The sequence below is a fragment of the Bufo bufo genome, chromosome 11, assembly GCF_905171765.1.
Source record: "Bufo bufo chromosome 11, aBufBuf1.1, whole genome shotgun sequence".
Taxonomy (NCBI): domain Eukaryota; kingdom Metazoa; phylum Chordata; class Amphibia; order Anura; family Bufonidae; genus Bufo; species Bufo bufo.
Genome location: NC_053399.1, coordinates 47,908,457 through 47,931,417, shown reverse-complemented (window position 1 = coordinate 47,931,417; position 22,961 = coordinate 47,908,457). Strand labels below are relative to the sequence as shown.

Genomic DNA, 22,961 nt, shown 5'->3' with positions numbered 1-22,961 from the left:
GCTTGTTCAGCACCTACACAGCTTATCTCAACACACACTTGCTAACTTCTTTCATTTTAACTTGTGTCATCGCCATCTTCATCTTCTTATAGGCACACAGAAATTGAAAACACAAAAGGTCTTTATGAAATGGAAGTCACAGAAAAGCTGGATACAGTACTTCTTTAACAATAGTTTTATGGGAAAATATTCTGTATTACTTGTAATCCATTGATTTAGAGGGTTTCTGTCACCCCAATTTTCGCTATTAAACAGACTGACATTATAGATGCGAAAATGTCATCTGAATTTAACTCTGCTTTTCTTTTAAGTATGCCCCCATTTTCGTGTAATTTTAACTTTTTATTATATGCAAATGAGGGGGGGGGGGGTACACCTGCTCATAGAGACTCCGTTTGCCCACCTCATTTCCACGCCCTTCTGTCTTGATTGACAGGGCCAGGCCAGCGTTGGTTACACGAAAACGGGGGCATACTTAAATAAAAGAAATGCAGAGTTAAATTCAGGTGACATTTTCACATCTATAATGTCAGCCTGTTTAATAGTGAAAATTGGGGTGACAGAAACCCTTTAAATCTCTGCTGTTTCTAAACTTAGGAGTCATGTGTGCGCTCCTACTCAGTAACTCTACATGACTAAGCATAGTTGGCTGTCAAACAATAAGTCGGGCCGCCCACAGATCCTACGCACAGAAACATCACAGGTTTCAGTGTATAAATTACACGTTTTGCTAAATCATTTCCAACAAAACTATACAATCGGTTCGCTCAGCTCCTCCTGCTCTATAACATGCTGCCTGCAGATTGTACTGCATTTGCATGGTGACAGGTTCCTCTTAAACTATCCTTCTTTGTCCCCTCTGATCCAGCATCACTGCTCCTTCCTCTTTCCCGGGCTGCGGCCAGTGAACTATTGTTTTGCCAGAGGTGTACGGCGCAAGACCACTAAGGCCAGTGATTGGCAGCAGCAGTGTACAGGACGTCATTGGCTGCAGCTTAGAGTAGCCCACGGAGGTGACTGGGAAAGTGAGTTTAAGTGTTTTTATTATTTTATCAGGCTCCCCCGCAGGGCAACTTGGACAACTTATTTTAACCTGTTCAAAAATAGTCAGTTCCTTAAAACAGGAGCCTTAATGGCAATGTAAACAGATGTACCACATTCCTTTTTGTACAATAGATTAGAAGATACATCCTGAAAATGTATGTATTACTATTATTCATATGAACAATGCTGGAACTATGGGGGCTTTCCATTATTACCTCTGTCAGGGCAATAGGTGGTCAATTCATTATGTGCTCTACGAGAAATATGCAGGCAGCTTCATAGCTCATCTCAACAAGAACTTGCATTTTCCAAGAAAAGGGATGGCGGAATCTGGGAAATCAATTACATTTATTAAGAGACGAAAAATTGTCCGCAAGTTTTTTTTATTTTTTTATTCTGCCTTGTGACAATATTTAGTCGCATGCCCGGTTTCACGCTTAAAAAGCCAGTCTTAGTAAATGTGTCCCAATGACTTTTCTTTAGCTGTTTCAGGGATTCTAAATGATTAAAATCAAATGAGCTGAGGATAGGTTTTGATGCATTCTCATGCAATCCAGCGGTTTTGTTCTGGGCATCTCCATAGGTCCAGGTCCTCTCCTCCCACAACTCTATGATCTCAGATGTAATCCAGCAGTGGCGGTCGTGCTTGTACACTACAGGAAGAAGCACCAGCCTATGTGTGCTCCCACGGTTTCAGTCACCATGGAGGTTGATTCTTTCTTTTCTATAGTGCGCAAGCACGACCACTGCTGCTGGATCGCAGGGTGGTCATAACTCCTGGAAACGAGCAGTGTATAATGTGATGGAAAAATGAATCCAGCCAGCAAAAGAGGCAATATGGACAATCACAATACATTAGTGAGTGCCTTGTATTAACTTTCTCTGAATGATAAATGCCTTTTGCTGAAGTGAGACGACCCGTTTAAAGAAAACAAAATTCCAACCAATGCAATTACGTACGTTCCTTAAGTATTTTTAAAGGGTCACTAAGTTTTCAGAAAACTGAGGGGAGAGAGCGTTATATGCGAGTGCCTCTCTTTCCTCGTTCTACCGCTCAGCAGTGGTCTCACTTAGACCCTCGCCAATCAAAGCCTTTGAAGTGTCTGTGACAGATCAAGTTTCCCTTCAAGAAATCATATCGTGTCTTCCAGTTTACAAAAAAAACACCGTACAAAGTTTAATTTTAAAAGAAACTTTTTTTTTTATTATTTAGAAATGCAGTTATATACATAGAACAATTAAAATTAAATTACTTTGTACAAATATTAAAATATTATCTTTAGCCCCACAACAATGTCCAGGGTGACATTCAGAGCAGAGGGAATAAAGCTGTGATTTATTTATAATGTATCATTCTGGCACCAGAGGGGTTAACAAGCCCTGTACACTTGCATGCATGCCCCATACTATGATGCCGCACGTAACGCCTGGCAGACGACCATTCTAGTGGTTATCTAGCATCATTTCAAGTGACGACCAGGGCTGTATCCTTATCTCTAAACTCTAGGTACTGGGTAGAAATACAGATCATCTGATATGAGGGGGTAAGGTTCACCACCCCAAAAGAGAGCGAAACGAGAACATGATGAGCCCTCAATTTAAAGCAAAGCCTTGGTTACAGTCGCAGGAGTCTGATAAGTTATTTACAAGCCGCTGTGCAGGCCACAGAACCTTATACATATTATGCTTCGAAATATATTGCACATCTGATTGTGGGGAAAGACGTCAAAAGATAGAGTGAATGCGGCACAAAAAAAAATCTACTTGTCATCTACACGCAGTACAGGCAACCAGTTCTAAACCCGTCGGATCATTAGACTGACTTCATCAAGGCGTAAGGTGCAATGGGGGAGATTTATCAATGTGCCGTAGGGGCCACAGATGTACCCTTAACTGCTATAAATTAGATTTTTGGGAGACCTTTCCCCTGGCCCCTCATGGGCCTAATAATGGCCCCCAGGGCTGCCGTCTTAGTACACCTGACAGAACTATTGCAGTGTATTATGCAAATGATCGGTCTCTAAAATGTCCCCTAGAGGGACTTTAAAGGGGAGCTTTTCATATTAATAGCTGCGTTCAAGATAGGCCATCAATAGGAGATCTGTACTGAATAAAGTGTTAGAGCAAGGGTCAGCAACCTCTGGCAATCCCGCTGTTGTGAAACTACAACTCCCAGCCTGCTCCATTTACTTATATGGGAGTTCAGAGAACACTCAAGCAAACGTGCATGCTGGAGGTTCTTGACCCTTGCCTTAGAGCATCTATACACAAGACCCTAACGGAGTTATCATCAGGCCATGCAATTCAACTGATCTAGCCCAATGTGCCTTACGTGCCATTGATTTGGGTACTGTGGGATGATGGGACAGGCTCAAAGATGGTTGCCAACGTGTAGAGGAGGTCGACTATGATTCACTTTGTCAATTTTTTATTTTTAGCAAAAAAAGAAGCATGGCACTGCAGCACAAATGTATTGATCCCCCACAGTGTAGTCTCTGAACAGTCAATCTTATATATGACATAATGGTAAAAAAAAAAGAGGCCCCAAAAGCACACAAACACACCAACATAAGCACACTCACACAAGCACACCCACGAGCACAGGTTTATGGTGTAAGTGTGCATAGGACATTAGTCCTGTCTAATAAATGATACACACACTCTTGCAAGACTCCAATCTCCCACTTTACAAATCTGCCCCCTCTCTACGGTTCCCGTATCTCACCCTATAAATATTCCGGCTGCCTCCGTGGACAGGACTGGGACATTGTGTGCTTAAAGCATTAACCGCCAGGAGAATATTTCCTGCATAATACCGTATTGCACCTCCACACAGCCCCGATTACTGTTCGTCACCTCCTACCTGACCTCATCCCATTTCTAATTTGGCCTTTCCTGTATAACACGTTACCATCTAGGCTGGTGTGTTACCGATTTCATGCACCATGGCTATATACCAAGGATAAATGTACCTATAGTCTATCCAAGCCTTAGTCAAGTTATTTAAAGGGGAAGTAGGCTTTTCAGGCATAAAAAAAATAAAATGTTACTGCTAGTTATACAACAGTAGGGGCAGCATTAAGAATACAAGCATGATACTACATAAGCATAAGTGAGCTTATAGGCCCAGGACCTTTATCCAAATCAGCACTGTTATTAGAATTTAAAGAGTGACTGTACTTTTACAAAATTTAATTTAATAGAGAATGGTTTAATTAGCAAATTTCTAAATCGCTTCCTTTAAAAAAAAAAAAAAAATCTGCTTGCATCCGCCTGAAAAGAAGCTGTAGAGTCATGGCCACTAAGGGTCTTATTAACACCTAAGTTGCAGTCCACTGCCTGCTGTCAGGCAAGATCTATCCCTAGTAACAGAGATGGGGGTATGTCAGAGCTAACTGAGATCCTGGGCCTGATAAGAACTGCTTCTACACAGCTTCTGAACATCACAGGAGCCTCTTGTGTGTCTGTAAGTGTGATTTTATCCCTACTTATCTGTCTGTGAGCTCCGGAGTTGAAAACAAACATAGTGGGAAGTAAGGGAAAGGACTTCAATGAGGTACAGTGCTGGCAGATTAAACAAATGGGAGACGCCCCCTGCTTCTGAGTGACATGCATTTAGCTGTGCAGCTGAAACAGGGAATAATGGCTGAAAAACATGTTAGGGAAATCCAAACGTAACTGCTCCTTCACAGTTATGATTAGGATCTGGATGTACCACTGAAAATGGGTAGTTGGAGCATCCTCTAATAAAAATAATAAAAAGTAGAACCTTTTAAGATACTTCCTCTTTAAAATTGCATTAAAGGGGTTGACTATCTTATTACCTAAGTTTTTAAAAATTCAATATACAGTAAAGCTTGCTTAATAATGCAGGCATAAATGACGTTATACTGTACCCTAGCTGTGACTAAAGGCCAAAGGCTGTCCCAGTATTGGAGGTGAAAACAGCTGTTCCTCCACTTCAGCACATCCAGTCCCTGTGCAAATACAGGGGATTCCGTTATAGTCTATGTTGAAGTTAGGGAAGCCAGGGACAGCCCGAGGAAACAGTCAAGTGACTGCCGCAATCTTGCATTCTATGGGCACAGATGATGTCAGGTTTCTCAGTTTATACCTGCGATACTAGGGCAGCCGGGGGCCATCACTGTCACCGCTGGGTACAATCATGCTTGCATTAATTAAATGTTGCTGGTTATACCTACCCTTTTAAACCTATATGGCAGAAAGGGTCAAACCTATGAGACTTCCCTAATCTACAGAAACAGAGGATCTTGTGGGGAGCATGCACCACAACACACGAGATTGCATGCAAAAAGCCTCAAATTCATCTCAGTCTGACAAGATGAAAGATGTGTTTCTATATGGTATCAAACATAATAAACTGTGAAATGCAGTCCACTTTTTAGGTATATAGGGTCTTGGAGGTATCCTTACCCTGTGCTGCTCTGGACTTTTTCATGTTGCTTGCTGCGTTAGTGGATTTGTTTAGCGCCAGCCTGAGACAAAAGGTCCTTTATTAAGGAATAATATATATATATATATATATATATATATATATATATATATAAAGTACATAAGACTGTTTGCCTTACGGAAGCCAAGGGCATTTTCTGCGAGTGCTGAAACCATAGGAAGGCCAAGAGGTATTGTTATAATTGGTAGGGATAAGTGCCAGGTGCTGTAAAGATACAGCCCGCTTCCCAGGGGTGTTCCTATATCTGTATATAGCCTATAATATTACACATACATATGAAATATAATTGTACACCTCTGCAAGCAAGGCTCAGACTATCTGCTCCCAGTGCAGTTGGGGAACAAGATGTCTGCGCTCAGTGAGGTGGGGGAGGCACGATTTGTCAGCTCCAGAGCTCCTGTGAATACAGGAGGTACAGAGCAGGAAGATTGTACGGATCCTGCACGGCTGAGGCAGACGTCGGAGGTATTCAAGCTTCTTTCAGCAGAGGGATATCTGGAGAGAGAGAGAGAGAGAGTGAGAAAAAATTATATTTACCTAGAAAAAAAATGAAATTTTTCCAGACAAGCAGCGGTATACACTGCGTGCAGAATTATTAGGCAAATGAGTATTTTGACCACATCATCCTCTTTATGCATGTTGTCTTACTCCAAGCTGTATAGGCTCGAAAGCCTACTACCAATTAAGCATATTAGGTGATGTGCATCTCTGTAATGAGAAGGGGTGTGGTCTAATGACATCAACACCCTATATCAGGTGTGCATAATTATTAGGCAACTTCCTTTTCTTTGGCAAAATGGGTCAAAAGAAGGACTTGACAGGCTCAGAAAAGTCAAAAATAGTGGGATATCTTGCAGAGGGATGCAGCACTCTTAAAATTGCAAAGCTTCTGAAGCGTGATCATCGAACAATCAAGCGTTTCATTCAAAATAGTCAACAGGGTCGCAAGAAGCGTGTGGAAAAACCAAGGCGCAAAATAACTGCCCATGAACTGAGAAAAGTCAAGCGTGCAGCTGCCAAGATGCCACTTGCCACCAGTTTGGCCATATTTCAGAGCTGCAACATCACTGAAGTGCCCAAAAGCACAAGGTGTGCAATACTCAGAGACATGACCAAGGTAAGAAAGGCTGAAAGACGACCACCACTGAACAAGACACACAAGCTGAAACGTCAAGACTGGGCCAAGAAATATCTCAAGACTGATTTTTCTAAGGTTTTATGGACTGATGAAATGAGAGTGAGTCTTGATGGGCCAGATGGATGGGCCCGTGGCTGGATTGGTAAAGGGCAGAGAGCTCCAGTCCGACTCAGACGCCAGCAAGGTGGAGGTGGAGTACTGGTTTGGGCTGGTATCACCAAAGATGAGCTTGTGGGGCCTTTTCAGGTTGAGGATGGAGTCAAGCTCAACTCCCAGTCCTACTGCCAGTTTCTGGAAGACACCTTCTTCAAGCAGTGGTACAGGAAGAAGTCTGCATCCTTCAAGAAAAACATGATTTCCATGCAGGACAATGCTCCATCACACGCGTCCAAGTACTCCACAGCGTGGCTGGCAAGAAAGGGTATAAAAGAAGAAAATCTAATGACATGGCCTCCTTGTTCACCTGATCTGAACCCCATTGAGAACCTGTGGTCCATCATCAAATGTGAGATTTACAAGGAGGGAAAACGGTACACCTTTCTGAACAGTGTCTGGGAGGCTGTGGTTGCTGCTGCACGCAATGTTGATGGTGAACAGATCAAAACACTGACAGAATCCATGGATGGCAGGCTTTTGAGTGTCCTTGCAAAGAAAGGTGGCTATATTGGTCACTGATTTGTTTTTGTTTTTGAATGTCAGAAATGTATATTTGTGAATGTTGAGATGTTATATTGGTTTCACTGGTAAAAATAAATAATTGAAATGGGTATATATCTGTTTTTTGTTAAGTTGCCTAATAATTATGCACAGTAATAGTCACCTGCACACACAGATATCCCCCTAAAATAGCTAAAACTAAAAACAAACTAAAAACTACTTCCAAAAATATTCAGCTTTGATATTAATGAGTTTTTTGGGTTCATTGAGAACATGGTTGTTGTTCAATAATAAAATTAATCCTCAAAAATACAACTTGCCTAATAATTCTGCACTCCCTGTATACACAAGGCAAGCAAATACCAAAAAGACGTCAACAAGAAAACAGGGGAGGAATCATAACTGAAATGTATATGACACAATCCTGTCCATTTTTCCCCCCAATAAACTATAAATGTATACTCAAATGATGTAAAAAAAAAAAAAAAAAACACGGGAAAAAAACTGTACGGTAAATCCATCATTGGTGGACACATTCATGTTTTACTGGGAAAAAACGTACAGCATTTTACTGTGCGATATACATATTGCATTTCTATGATTTGATGTAATAGAATTGGTAGTGCTTAAAAAAAAAGTAATATGTAAGTTAAATCATACAAGATTGCCTGACCTTGTTACTGACCATAGATAGCTCTTCCCCGAAGGCCGCACACAATGGGGCAGATTTACTATTGAAAACGCACCAGAATTCTAGCACACAGGCCGTGCACCAGATTTATTAAATGCCTCAGACATTGTTTGGGCCATGCTCCACAAGAGGAGTGACCTAAGGAGGGATACCGTGCACCAAAATTGTGTCAGAATTTTGGCACATAGTATGGTAAGCCACTAATAGGGGATATAAACTAGACAGTCTAAAGGTGCACTAGACTCATCATCCAGCATCAACCACTGTGATAAATATGCCACATTTTTAGACTATTGGTGGGTTAACACGGCCCGAGGAGCAGACAATTATTTGGAAGGAAGCGATCCTTCCAGACAACTAGCTGTTCATTCAATGGAGGTGAAGCTCTGCATTTACATGCAGTGATCACCTCCACGGTATGACAATGAGCAATCTCTCATCCTCATACAGCTGCATTGTTTCTGGGTAGCAGCGTGCTGCCCAGAAATAACAACTTAGGGTACTTTCACACTAGCGTTTTTCTTTTCCGGCATAGAGTTCTGTCACAGGGGCTCTATACCGGAAAAGACCTGATCGGGCATATCCCCATGCATTCTGAATGGAGAGTAGGGCTGCAATGATTAATCGACTATCGATAATATTCGATAACGGGATTCGTTGTCGACGAATCCAGTTATCGAATAATCGCTAATTCGTTGCTATGCGGGCGGTTTACTTTAAATCACTCCATCTTTATTTTACTTTACAATGAAGCTCCAGTAACAGACAGAGCGGATGGCGGCGTAACGTTACTTACTCACATGACGCGCCTGCTCCGCCTCCTTCATTCATAAAGTGGACGGAGCAGGTGCGTCACGTGAGTGAGTGAGGTTACGCCGCCGCCCGCTCTGCCTGTTACCGGAGCTTCATTGTAAGGTAATAAAGATGCGCTGATGCTGAGTAAAAGTTACTGCCGGAATAGTCTGCTGTGAGCAGCGGGGCCGGGGCTGTTATGGGGAGGGGGATCTGTGTATGGCACTGCTATGGGGAGGGGGATCTGTGTATGGCACTGTTATGGGGAGGGGGGATCTGTGTATGGCACTGTTATGGGGAGGGGGGATCTGTGTATGGCACTGTTATGGGGAGGGGGGATCTGTGTATGGCACTGTTATGGGGAGGGGGGATCTGTGTATGGCACTGTTATGGGGAGGGGGGATCTGTGAATGGCACTGTTATGGGGAGGGGGGATCTGTGTATGGCACTGTTATGGGGAGGGGGGATCTGTGAATGGCACTGTTATGGGGAGGGGGGATCTGTGAATGGCACTGTTATGGGGAGGGGGGATCTGTGTATGGCACTGTTATGGGGAGGGGGATCTGTGGATGACACATAAAGCATAAGATGCTATATAGTGTCATCCACAGATCCCCCCTCCCCATAACAGTGCACAGATCCCCCTCCCCATAACAGTGCCACCCACAGATCCCCTCCATAACAGTGCAACCCACAGATCCCCATAACAGTGCCATCCACAGATCCCCCATAACAGTGCCATCCACAGATCCCCCATAACAGTGCCATCCACAATTTGTTTTAATATGGCCTTTGAACATAATTTTTCAAGTAAAATCATATAAACCTCTTTTTTTTTAATTTTTGTGTTTTTCCCCCGATTAATCGATTAAATTATCGACAACTAATCGATTATTCAAATAATCGTTAGCTGCAGCCCTAATGGAGAGTAATCCGTTCAGGATGCATCAGGATGTCTTCAGTTCAGTCATTTTGACTGATCAGGCAAAAGAAAACCGTAGCATGCTACGGTTTTATCTCCGACGAAAAAAACGGAAGACTTGCCTGAATGCCGGATCCAGCATTTTTTTCCATAGGAATGTATTAGTGCCGGATCCGGCATTCAGAATACCGGAATGCCGGATCCGTCCTTCCAGTCTGCGCATCCGCAGACCTTTAACCACCTCCGGACCGCCTAACGCAGATTCGCGTTCCGGAGGTGGCAGCGCTGCGCACAGTCACGCATCTACGCGTCATCTCGCGAGACGCGAGATTTCCTGTGAACGCGCGCACACAGGCGCGCGCGTTCACAGGATCGGAACGGTAATATACCTGCTACCTGGTCCTCTGGTGGTCCCCTTTGTTTGGATCGACCACCAGAGGACACAGGCAGCTCAGTAATATGTTGCACCAAGCACCACTACACTACACCCCCCCCCCCCCCCTGTCACTTATTAACCCCTTATTCACCCTTGATCACCCCTGATCACCCCCCCGTCATTGATCACCCCCCTGTAAAGCTCCATTCAGATGTCCGCATGATTTTTACGGCTCCACTGATAGATGGATCGGATCCGCAAAACGCATACGGACGTCTGAATGGAGCCTTACAGGGACGTGATCAATGACTGTGGTGATCACCCCATATAGACTCCCTGATTACCCCCCTGTCATTGATTACCCCCCTGTCATTGATCACCCCCCTGTAAAGCTCCATTCAGATGTCCGCATGATTTTTACGGATCCACTGATAGATGGATCGGATCCGCAAAACGCATACGGACGTCTGAATGGAGCCTTACAGGGGCGTGATCAATGACTGTGGTGATCACCCCATATAGACTCCCTGATCACCCCCCTGTCATTGATTACCCCCCTGTAAAGCTCCATTCAGATGTCCGCATGATTTTTACGGATCCACTGATAGATGGATCGGATCCGCAAAACGCATACGGACGTCTGAATAGAGCCTTACAGGGGCGTGATCAATGACTGTGGTGATCACCCCATATAGACTCCCTGATCACCCCCCTGTCATTGATCACCCCTCTGTAAGGCTCCATTCAGACATTTTTTTGGCCCAAGTTAGCGGAAATATTTTTTTTTTTCTTACAAAGTCTCATATTCCACTAACTTGTGTCAAAAAATTAAATCTCACATGAACTCACCATACCCCTCACGAAATCCAAACGCGTAAAATTTTTTAGACATTTATATTCCAGACTTCTTCTCACGCTTTAGGGCCCCTAGAATGCCAGGGCAGTATAAATACCCCACATGTGACCCCATTTCGGAAAGAAGACACCCCCAGGTATTCCGTGAGGGGCATATTGAGTCCATGAAAGATTGAAATTTTTGTCCCAAGTTAGCGGAAAGGGAGACTTTGTGAGAAAAAAATAAATAAAATCAATTTCCGCTAACTTGTGCCAAAAAAAAAAAATTTCTATGAACTCGCCATGCCCCTCATTGAATACCTTGGGGTGTCTTCTTTCCAAAATGGGGTCACATGTGGGGTATTTATACTGCCCTGGCATTCTAGGGGCCCTAAAGCGTGAGAAGAAGTCTGGGATCCAAATGTCTAAAAATGCCCTCATAAAAGGAATGTGGGCCCCTTTGCACATCTAGGCTGCAAAAAAGTGTCACACATGTGGTATCGCCGTACTCAGGAGAAGTTGGGGAATGTGTTTTGGGGTGTCATTTTACATATACCCATGCTGGGTGAGAGAAATATCTTGGCAAAAGACAACTTTTCCCATTTTTTTATACAAAGTTGGCATTTGACCAAGATATTTATCTCACCCAGCATGGGTATATGTAAAATGACACCCCAAAACACATTCCCCAACTTCTCCCGAGTACGGCGATACCACATGTGTGGCACTTTTTTGCAGCCTAGGTGGGCAAAGGGGCCCACATTCCAAAGAGCACCTTTCGGATTTCACAGGTCATTTACCTACTTACCACATATTAGGGCCCCTGGAAAATGCCAGGGCAGTATAACTACCCCATAAGTGACCCCATTTTGGAAAGAAGACACCCCAAGGTATTCCGTGAGGGGCATGGCGAGTTCCTAGAATTTTTTATTTTTTGTCACAAGTTAGTGGAAAATGATGATTTTTTTATTTTATTTTTTTTCTTACAAAGTCTCATATTCCACTAACTTGTGACAAAAAATAAAAACTTCCATGAACTCACTATGCCCATCAGCGAATACCTTGAGGTGTCTTCTTTCCAAAATGGGGTCACTTGTGGGGTAGTTATACTGCCCTGGCATTCTAGGGGCCCAAATGTGTGGTAAGGAGTTTGAAATCAAATTCTGTAAAAAATGACCGGTGAAATCCGAAAGGTGCTCTTTGGAATATGGGCCCCTTTGCCCACCTAGGCTGCAAAAAAGTGTCACACATCTGGTATCTCCGTACTCAGGAGAAGTTGGGGAATGTGTTTTGGGGTGTCATTTTACATATACCCATGCTGGGTGAGAGAAATATCTTGGCAAAAGACAATTTTTCCCATTTTTTTATACAAAGTTGGCATTTGACCAAGATATTTATCTCACCCAGCATGCTAGATTTAAAATGACACCCCAAAACACATTCCCCAACTTCTCCTGAATACGGAGATACCACATGTGTGAAACTTTTTTGCAGCCTAGGTGGGCAAAGGGGCCCACATTCCAAAGAGCACCTTTCGGATTTCACTGGCCATTTTTTACAGAATTTGATTTCAAACTCCTTACCACACATTTGGGCCCCTAGAATGCCAGGGCAGTATAACTACCCCACAAGTGACCCCATTTTGGAAAGAAGACACCCAAAGGTATTCACTGATGGGCATAGTGAGTTCATAGAACTTTTTATTTTTTGTCACAATTAGTGGAATATGAGACTTTGTAAGAAAAAAAAAAAAAAAAAAAAATCATCATTTTCCGCTAACTTGTGACAAAAAATCAAAAGTTCTATGAACTCACTATGCCCATCAGCGAATACCTTAGGGTGTCTACTTTCCGAAATGGGGTCATTTGTGGGGTGTTTGTACTGTCTGGCCATTGTAGAACCTCAGGAAACATGACAGGTGCTCAGAAAGTCAGAGCTGCTTCAAAAAGCGGAAATTCACATTTTTGTACCATAGTTTGTAAACGCTATAACTTTTACCCAAACCATTTTTTTTTTACCCAAACATTTTTTTTTTATCAAAGACATGTATAACAATAAATTTAGAGCAAAATTTATATATGGATGTCGTTTTTTTTGCAAAATTTTACAACTGAAAGTGAAAAATGTCATTTATTTGCAAAAAAATCGTTAAATTTCGATTAATAACAAAAAAAGTAAAAATGTCAGCAGCAATGAAATACCACCAAATGAAAGCTCTATTAGTGAGAAGAAAAGGAGGTAAAATTCATTTGGGTGGTAAGTTGCATGACCGAGCAATAAACAGTGAAAGTAGTGTAGGTCAGAAGTGTAAAAAGTGGCCTGGTCTTTCAGGGTGTTTAAGCTATAGGGGCTGAGGTGGTTAAAAATGAGAAAAAAATTTATACTGGATCCGTTTTGCCTGATGACACCGGAAAAACGGATACGGTATTGCAATGCATTTTTCTGACTGATCAGGCATTTTTCAGACTGATCAGGATCCTGATCAGTCTGAAAAATGCCTAATCAGTCAGAAAAATGACATGCGTTTGCATACAGTTTGCCTGATCAGGCAGGCAGTTCAGGCAATGGAACTGCCTGCCGGAATCAAACAACGCAAGTGTGAAAGTACCCTTACTTGATCGGCTGCACCTTTAGACAAGCAGATTATCGGAAATGAACGTTCGTAGGAACGTTTGCCCCTGCTAATCTGCCCGAAATAGGTTTACACTTAAGCCTGTATTAGACAGGCAGATCAGCAAGCGTTTGTCGGGAGGGAGACCACTGCTATTACATGCAGCAATTTTCTGCGCAGCATGGGAAGGAGCAGCCGCTATGCCATCGCTTGTCCCCATGCTGTCCAGTGGTTTGCACTCTGCTTCATTCAAACTGTATGGGAGTGCTGAAGAATAGTAGAGTACAATAGTCAGCTGTGTATCCCCAGCAAAGGATAATAGTTGTCATTTTTTTGGTACAAGCAGTGACCAATAGGAGGTAATAGTCCCGTCTAATAGCAATCTGCCGCCAAAAAGCGCTGATTTTTAAGCATGCCTACAAATCAGAATTGCCCAAAGAACGAGTGTGTGCCCGTTCATCAGGCAATCGTCGGCAGTATTACACTGCCTTTAAAATTTGTAAATCTGCCCCCCCTTTCTTAAGACAGCTACCACAAGATAAATGACATGAGTCTGGCTGCTTTGGAGCTTTGCGCATACTATTTTATTATAGAGTTATTATCCATTGCTGGGGACAGACCTGTACTCTACTATCCTTCAGCACTCCCATACAGTTTGAACGGCGCAGAGTGCACAAATTCAGCTACAGCTTCATACTAACAGGGAACGCAGGACCCCCGTTCTTGTGATCAGACACGTGTCCTATCCTGTAGCTAGATGATAAGCTGCCATTATGGGACACAACCCCTTTAACAATGTTTATGCAAGTGTGATTAAAGGGGTATTCCCATCACAGACAATGGGGGCATATCGCTAGGATGTGCCCCCATTGTCTGAGAGGTGCGGGTCCCACCTCTGCGACCCGCACCTACAATAAGAACGGAGCGGGGAAATGAACGGAGGGGCGCACTGCGCATGAGCAGTCTCCCTCCATTCATTTCTATGAGGCCACCGAAAATAGGCGAGCACTTGCTCGGCTATTTCCGACTGCCCCATAGAAATGAATGGGAGCAGGGGCCGCGCATGCGCGGTGTGCGCTCCCATTCACTTCTATGGGAGCAGCACTTGGTGGTGGAGGGACCTTGGGAAATCCAGGGTCCTCCAGCCACAGCTCTCCCCGCTCCGTTGTCGTTGTAGGTGCTGGTCCCAGAGGTGCGACCTGCACCTATCAATATCCTAGCGATATGCCCCCCATTGTCTGTCATGGGAATACCCCTTTAAGTAATTAAAAAGGGTTGTCCAAAATTAGAAAAATAAAATAAAAAATGGTGCCAATTTCAATCATGGGCTGTGTCTAGTACAGGAACTCTGCCCTAATTATGAACGGCAATGAGCACTAATATCAGACACACAGATGGACAGAAGTGGATAATTCCCCCCTTCCCAATCGTATTTTAAGCGTTCTTTCTGAAGCGATTAGGGGTACAGGATGTCCGGTTGTTGGAAACTAGAATTGTAAAATTCTCCAAGCATGTAATGTGAAGCTACTCACCATCTGTGTATTCCTCAGAGGACAGGGACAGGAGGCTCTGCACATCACTGGTTTCAGATTCTGCTCCTTCCTGTCCTAATGTCCTGCTCTCTGCTCCTGCGGCCCACTGGGAAGAGGTCTGGTGGACCATCACAGTCTCTGAGCGCTGTGTGCTGCCTGCTGGGTACTGCTGGGCAGTACTTGTTTGGCCTGTGACATGAATGCTTCCCATAGACTGTCCCCTGGTGTCGGAGAGAGGCACCTCCTGCTGTATGTCCTGATCCTCCCCTGGTCCTTCAGATAATACTATCTGTACACGAGAACTGGCAGAAGGGATGCAGTTTCCTGCACTGCCATACACGGCTTCTTCGTAAGAAGGAAGGGCGACTTGCACACCATCCACCATGATGGACACTTGTTCCCCTGGCACACATGCATCACGCCTGCAAGAGACAAGACATTAAGTAAGTAATCTTACACATAAAGCACTACCTGCAACACAGTCTGCATCAACTTTTAATACATGCTTAAAGGGGTTGCCATCTGTTTAATATGATATATGTTTGTACTGCCTGGTCCCTCATGGCATGAAGGAAATGACTGCTCAGTCAGTCGCAAAAAAGCAAGATGCTTGTCCAATCCCCAAAAATCTTGTCCCATCTTGCTGATTTCCCAGTGGTCCCAGATAGTTGAGCTTACGTAAACTGCCGAGCTGGCAGGTGCTCCGTGCTTTCCATTTCTCCCACTGCAGTGAATAGGAGCTACGTAAAAACAGCGTTAACTCCTGAGCCATGGAGGCAGCTTGTTCTGCTACGCTACAGAGTACCAGTCCCCTTGGCAGATTCTGTAAGCGCGGCCACCTGAGGTTGGCACTTTGTCCCAGCTCACTGTCAAAACAACAAAAATGTTTAACCCTTTACTTTAAAAAAAAAAAAAAAAACGGACAACTCCTTTTGTTAGTGGGAAGATAAACAGCTACCAGAGGAACATGGCAGCAGTTTTCTACCCTCTCCCCATTCATTAAACACGCGTGATTGGCTGAGCATGCATATGGAATAGGAGGATTGAGGATGAACATTCGGCTGACACTTCTCTCATGTGTATGGCCAGGTTAACTTTGCAGAAGAATCTTTATTAAAAGTTTATTTTTTAATAAGTGGTTTCTACATTAACAAAAAGCCCCAGATGGAGAGACAATGAATCAAGGATAATGCCATTATATATATATATATATATAATACATTTGACACGTGGTAAGGATATAGCACAAAAGGCATTCCTTCTGAAGGACATACGGTAAGTCCTTTATTAACCCCTTCAAGACCAAGCTAGTTTTTATAGACAGTAATGCCTCCATAAATTGTTATTACTTTACATTCCCCATATGTACTTCATGTTTGGATCATTTTGTGAATGCCATTTTATTTATTTTTGGGGACGTTACAAGGCTTAGAAGTAAATTGTGAAATTTTTCCGAAAATTTCCAAAAAAAAACTTTTTAAAAAAGGACCAGTTCAGGTCTGAAGTCACTTTGTGAGGCTTACATAATAGAAACCACCCAAACATGACCCAATTTTAGAAAACTACACCCCTCAAGGTATTTTACAAACTTTGTTAACCCTTTAGGTGCTCCACAAGAATTAAAGGAAAATGGAGATGAAATTTCAGAATTTCACTTTTTGGGGAGATTTTCCATTTTAAATCAATTTTTTCCAGTAACAAAGCTAGGGTTAACAGCCAAACAAAACTCAATATTTATAGCCCTGATTCTGTAGATTTCAGAAACACCCCATATGTGGTCGTAAACTGCTGTACGGACACACGGCAGGGCGCAGAAGGAAAGGACTGCCATATGGTTTTTGGAGGGCCATGTCACATTTGAAGACCCCCTGATGCACCCCTAGAGTAGAAACTCCAAAAAATGACCCCATTTTGGAAACTACAGGATAAGGTGGCAGTTTTTTTGGAACAATACCAAATATGACTACTTTTTTGGTTGTTTGTTTCAGTTTTACATAATAAAGCATCCATATTCTGAAAGCCATAGTTTATTTTTATTTTTGGGCGACTGTCTTATTTAGGGTCTCATTTATTGCGGGATGAGATGACGGTTTTTATTGGTACAATTTTTATGACTTTATGATCGCTTTTATTATTTTTATATTTTTTACAGTGTTTATCTGAGGGGTTAGGTCATGTGATATTTTTATACAGCAGGTTATTACGGACGCAGCGATAACTAATAAGTATACTTTTTTTATTTATTAAAGTTTTACACAATAAACAGAATTTTTTAAGCAAAAAAAAAAATCATGATTTAGTGTCTCCATATTATGAGAGCCATAGTTTTTTTTTTTTTTTTGGGCGATTGTCTTAGGTAGAGTCTCATTTTTTGCAGGATGAGATGATGGTTTGATTGGTATGATTTTGTGGTGCGTATAACTTTTTAAATCTCTTGGTATTACACTTTTTGTGATGTAAGGTAACAAAAAAAGGCTTTTTTCTTTTACGGTGTTCACCTGAGGGGTTAAATCATGTGATATTTTTATAGAGCAGGTCGTTACGGATGTGGCAATACCTAATATGTCTACTTTTTATTTTTTATTTATTATAGTTTTATACACCAATATTTTTGAAACAAAAAAAATAAAATCATTGAATAATGCATACAATTGTTATGAAGCGCTCACCAAAATATAGCACATCCTGCTATACCACCTAGCCGCAGTACTAAAGTATTCAATTAATGGCCGGCTTTATATGTTTCACAACCACATTTTATTTTAAAATATAAAACACTCCTAAAATCAACATAAACACATAACCCCCATTAATACCTCATAGTCATTACTTTAAACATTGTAACTTATTTGATCTCAGTTCCTCCTAGGGTTCCCGTTGCGGAGCTCACGCAATACACCCGAACCTCTATTTACATGCAGCGATCCAAGTCCTAGATTTCCACAATGCATCAGTGGAGTTCATGCTCTACGGATCTTTTGCCACTCTGCATTTCACTTTCCACATACCATGTATCCCGTGCATGCACAGATTTAATGCGTTGTATATTAGTCTCTCTTACCAGCGCTGGAGATGTCTCTGCGATGTAATCTATGGTATTTCTTTATATATACATACGTGGCTTATTTGTCCATATGTCCTTTTCTCTTCCCGAGATTTCTGGACGTAATTGCGCTCGTGCCGGCACTCAGATTTCAGCGCATGCAAGGTACGAACGTCTGGACGCTAACCTCGTTATGTGACATGTTTTTCCTTCTTTTAATGGAGGATCTTGCCGACATTTTAATTATTGCTGCGTTTTTCTTTCCAAATGCGTTTTGAAACCGCCAAGGTTTCTTCTTCAGTGGTTCAAAGTATGGAGGGAACATGAGAGTTTTATCTCCATTTAGAATCAGAATCAATTTGGCCAAATAAGTTTGCACTTACAAGGAATATGACTTGGCAGTTGCTTGACAGAGTATGGATAGTGCAGGGCAAGGACAGACAGTATGGATAGTGCAGGGCAAGGACAGACAGTATGGATAGTGCAGGGCAAGGACAGACAGTATGGATAGTGCAGGGCAAGGACAGACAGTATGGATAGTGCAGGACAAGGACAGACAGTATGGATAGTGCAGGACAAGGACAGTATGTACGTTTTAGTGGCAATAAACAGGGAGTAGTGTTCGTTTTCAGTTCTATGCTGTAATGTTTCCAAGTCATAGCAGCTTTAGCGTGGTTCTGCATTAAGAAAGATAACTGCCTGAGGGAAAAAGCTGTTCCTGTGCCTGGAAGTTTTAGTAGCCACTGAACGGTATCTCACCCTGAAGGCATAGGCTGGAAGATGGCGTGAGCAGGGTGAGAGGGGTCGGAGGCAATCTTAGCCGCTCTCTTCCTACACCTGCTAGCGTGAAGATCCTGCAGAGAAGGTAAGCTACAGCCAATTATCCTTTCTGCTGTTCAGATGATGCGCTGCAGTCTCACCTTTTCTAATACGGAGCAGGAACCGAACCATACAATCATAGATGATGTCATGATGGATTCGATGATCGCGGTGTAGAACTGCCCCATTAATTTTTGTGGTAGGCCAAACTTTTTCAGCTGTCGTAGGTGGTACATCCTCTGTTGCGCTTTCTTGATGATAGTGAGTGACAGTATTGTTGATCCATTTTAGGTTGTTGGAAATTGTGGTCCCAAGAAACTTGAATGACTCTACTCGGGTTACAGTAGATCCATCCTGGGGGGGGGGGGGGGGGGTGTTAGGGGAGATCTCCTAAAGTCTATTATCATCTCTATGGTCTTAAGAGCATTAAGTTCCAAGTAGTTGTTGCTGCACCAGGAGGAAAGCAGTCTCACTTCATGTCTATATGCAGACTCATCCCCAACTACTGTTAGGTCATCTGCAAACTTCGCAACCTTAACAAAAACTAGGCTAGATATTTTTATATATTTTTCTACAAGTTTTATATGTATTCTTATGGATTTTCTGTATGGATACAGAGTACCCATATCGACCTTCAGGAACTATTTTTTTTTATTAATAGGTGGATGATATATTTGTATAAACGTCACTAACAAGAGCACATATAGGCCATCCAATATGTAACATTTTATACTAACAAAAATGTAGAATCATCGCTAAGCATTTTTAGGGTTTAGGAAGACATAAGCATCGTGATGGAAAACCGCAGCATGTAAATGAGACCATAAAAACATATTTGATCCAGTCCATGTTTTCAGTAATTAACCGATCTAATACAATCCAGTACGGGTCTTAAATAATGCGGACCCAGTATAAATGGAGATAAAACTCTCATTTTCCCTCCATACTTTGAACCACTAAAGAAGAAACCTTGGGGGTTTCGAAAAGCGTTTGGAAAGAAAAACGCAGCGATAATTGAAAAGTCGGCAAGATCCTCCATTAAAAGAAGGAAAAACATGTCACATAACGAGGTTGGTGTCTGGACATTTGAACCTCGCATGCGCAGAAATCTGAGTGCCGGCACAAGCGCAATTACGTCCAGCAATCTCGGGAAGAGAGAAGGACAGCGCTGGTAAGAGAGACTAATATGCAACGCATTAAATCTGTGCATGCACGGGATAGATGGTATGTGGAAAGTGGAATACAGAGTGCCAAAAGATCCGTAGCGCATGAACTCCACTGATGCATTGTGGAAATCTAGGACTTGGATCGCTGCATGTAAATAGAGGTTCGGGTGTATTGCGTGAGCTCCGCAACGGGAACCCTAGGAGGAACTGAGATCAAATAAGTTACAATGTTTAAAGTGATGACTATGAGGTATTAATGGGGGTCATTTGTTTATGTTGATTTTAGGAGTGTTTTATATTTTAAAATAAAATTTATTTGTAAAACATATAAAGCCGGCCATTAATAAAAAAATAAAATCATGTTTTAGTGTCTCCATAGTCTAAGAGCCATAGTTTTTTTTATTTTTTGGGCGATTGTTTTAGGTAGGAGCTCATTTTTTTGCGGGGTGAGGTGATGGTTAGATTTGTACTATTTGACAGTGTTCACCTGAGGGGTTAGGTCATGTGATATTTTTATAGAGTCGGTTTATACGGACGCGGCGATACGTAATATGTTTACTTTTCTTTTTCCGCTTATTTTATTTAAAAAAAATTTTACTTTATTTTGCAAAAAGGACGCTTTTTTAATTACTTGAAACTTAAATTTTTATTATTTAAAAAAACACTTTTTTTCACTTTATTTTACTTTTTATATTTGTCCCACTGTGGGATCTTTTCAGGGTTTGATCCCTGTTTCAATGAAACTGAATTGAAGTGTCAGCGTCTCACACAGTGAGATGCTGAGAGTTGCCTAGGAGACCCAGCGCTCAGGCTGGATCTCCTGGGCTTCCGTAGGCTGGCAGCTCTGATGCCTGTGTAAGGCATCGGGGCTGCCATGGCAACCATTGACCTCCTGCCAGCGCAGAGTGGGGGGGGGGGGGGCAATGGAGTCAGAGGGAGCCCCCTCCCTCTGTATAACCCGCACGTGCCGTGGTCAGCGCTGACCATCGCACGTAAAAGGGTTAATCCGCCAGCATCAACGCACACACCGATGCCGGCGGATGCAGCAGGGGCCCAGCTATCAGTAACAGCCGGGCCAGTTCTGCAGATCAGGCGGGTGCAGCTCCTGCATCCGCCCGATACCATCACGTACATGCACGTGAGGATCCGGCAAGGAGCCACATTCGCTCACGTACATGATAATGCGGGAAGGGGTTAATCTGAAATACGCCTAAATTAGGCGAATTTCAGGGGCCGCTATCTGCAACCTTTTCCCGCTCACGCCAGGTCTAATATTGCGGGTGTGGCAGTGAAGGGGACGGGCCCTAGGCCCTTCTCATTTACCATTTTCTACGCCTGTTTTAGACGCAGAAAATGGTCTAAAAGGCTGGCGCCTCTTCATAACTCTGGCGGATTCGCTCAACCCTCATTGCAGCATAGCTTATTCACTTCAATAGAACCAAGCAGAACTGTTTTTGGATGAAGACAGCCATATTTTTATAACCTTGGTCAATTACTGTAAAGGGAACCAGTCACAAGGTGTCTGAGCTGTATGCAGCATGTTATAGAGTTTTATGTATTAACCCCTTAGTGACCAAGCCTGTTTGGGCCTTTATGACCAAGCGTTTTTCTTCCTTTTTTTATGGTCTCGTTCCAAGAGCTATAACTTTTTTATTTTTTCATCTATATAGCTTTATGAGGGATTGTTTTTTACGGGACAAGTTGTAGTTTTTAATGGTGCCATTTTGGGGTACACATAACTTTCTGATTAACTTTTATTAACTCTTTCTGGGAGGGAGATGGGGAAAAATAGCAATACTACCACTGCGTTTTTACATTATACATTTTTTGACGTTTATTTTTCGGTACAAATAACATAATATCTTTATTCTCTGGGTCAGTACGATTACAGTGATACTAAATACTTATAATTTTGTTTACGTTTTACTACTTTTTTTTTGCAATAAAACACCTTTTATTAACCAAAAAAATGATTTTGCATTGCCACTTCACAAGACCCATAACTTTTTTTTTTTTTTATATGGAATTGTGTGAGGGCTTGATTTTTGAAAGACGACTTGTATTTTTCATTGGTATGATTTTCGAGTAAATGCCGCTTTTTGATCGCTTGTTATTACGTTTTTTTTCGGTGGAAACTAAGAATAAATTCGAAATTCTGTCTTTTTTTTATTTTTTACGGCATTCACCATAGGGGATAATTTATGTAATATTTATGTAGTCCCAGTCATTACGGACGCGGCAATACCAAACATATGGGGGATATTTTCTTTTTGCAATTTTTTTCATTGAAAAGCGTATTTTCAATGGAAAAAAATGCATATTTTTTTATTTTATGGAATTTTTTTTATTTAATAAATGTGTATTTTTTTTCTATTTTTTTTTACTACTTAATAGTCCCACAAGGGGACTATAATATACAGTATTTTGATTGCTTTTAAAATGTAATGCATTATCTCTATAATGCATTGCATTTCAATAGCAATGCTATTCAAACATTGACCAGCAGGCTGCGCCAGAGAGGCACAGCCTGCTGGAAATAACTGAAGACAGGCTCGGGGCCCTGATCGGAAGAGAGGTAAGCTTCCCAGCACATCAGCACCCCGCGATCGCATTTTCGGGGTGCTGATGGGAGACAGAGGGAGTCTGCTCCCTCTGTCACCTCTTTACATGCAGCGGGCGCCATTGCGCCCGGCATGTAAAGGGTTAAACAGCCCGGATTGGCACTCCTGCCGGTCGGGGCTATTAGAGCAGGGACCTGGCTCTCATGTGAGAGCCAGGTCCGCGCTCCCCGCTGCACGGGGGAGCCGTGCAGCGCTTAAACTGGGCCGCCGTAAAAACGCGGCGGCCCAGCCTAAGGCCCCT

At 42.5% G+C, this 22,961-nt stretch overlaps 1 protein-coding gene across 1 annotated transcript in view; it reads right to left on the bottom strand.

Annotated features, from left to right (window-relative positions):
* Positions 1–2,951: 2,951 nt before the first annotated feature.
* Positions 2,952–22,961, bottom strand: part of SUSD6 (sushi domain containing 6) — a 55,909-nt gene continuing 35,899 nt past the window's right edge. The window contains exons 5-6 of the mRNA XM_040412642.1: positions 15,072–15,493; positions 2,952–6,013 (exon numbers count right to left, since the gene is read on the bottom strand). Coding sequence (XP_040268576.1) covers positions 5,988–6,013; positions 15,072–15,493 — 448 coding nt within the window. The 3' untranslated portion in view covers positions 2,952–5,987. The remainder of the gene's footprint in view (positions 6,014–15,071; positions 15,494–22,961) is intronic.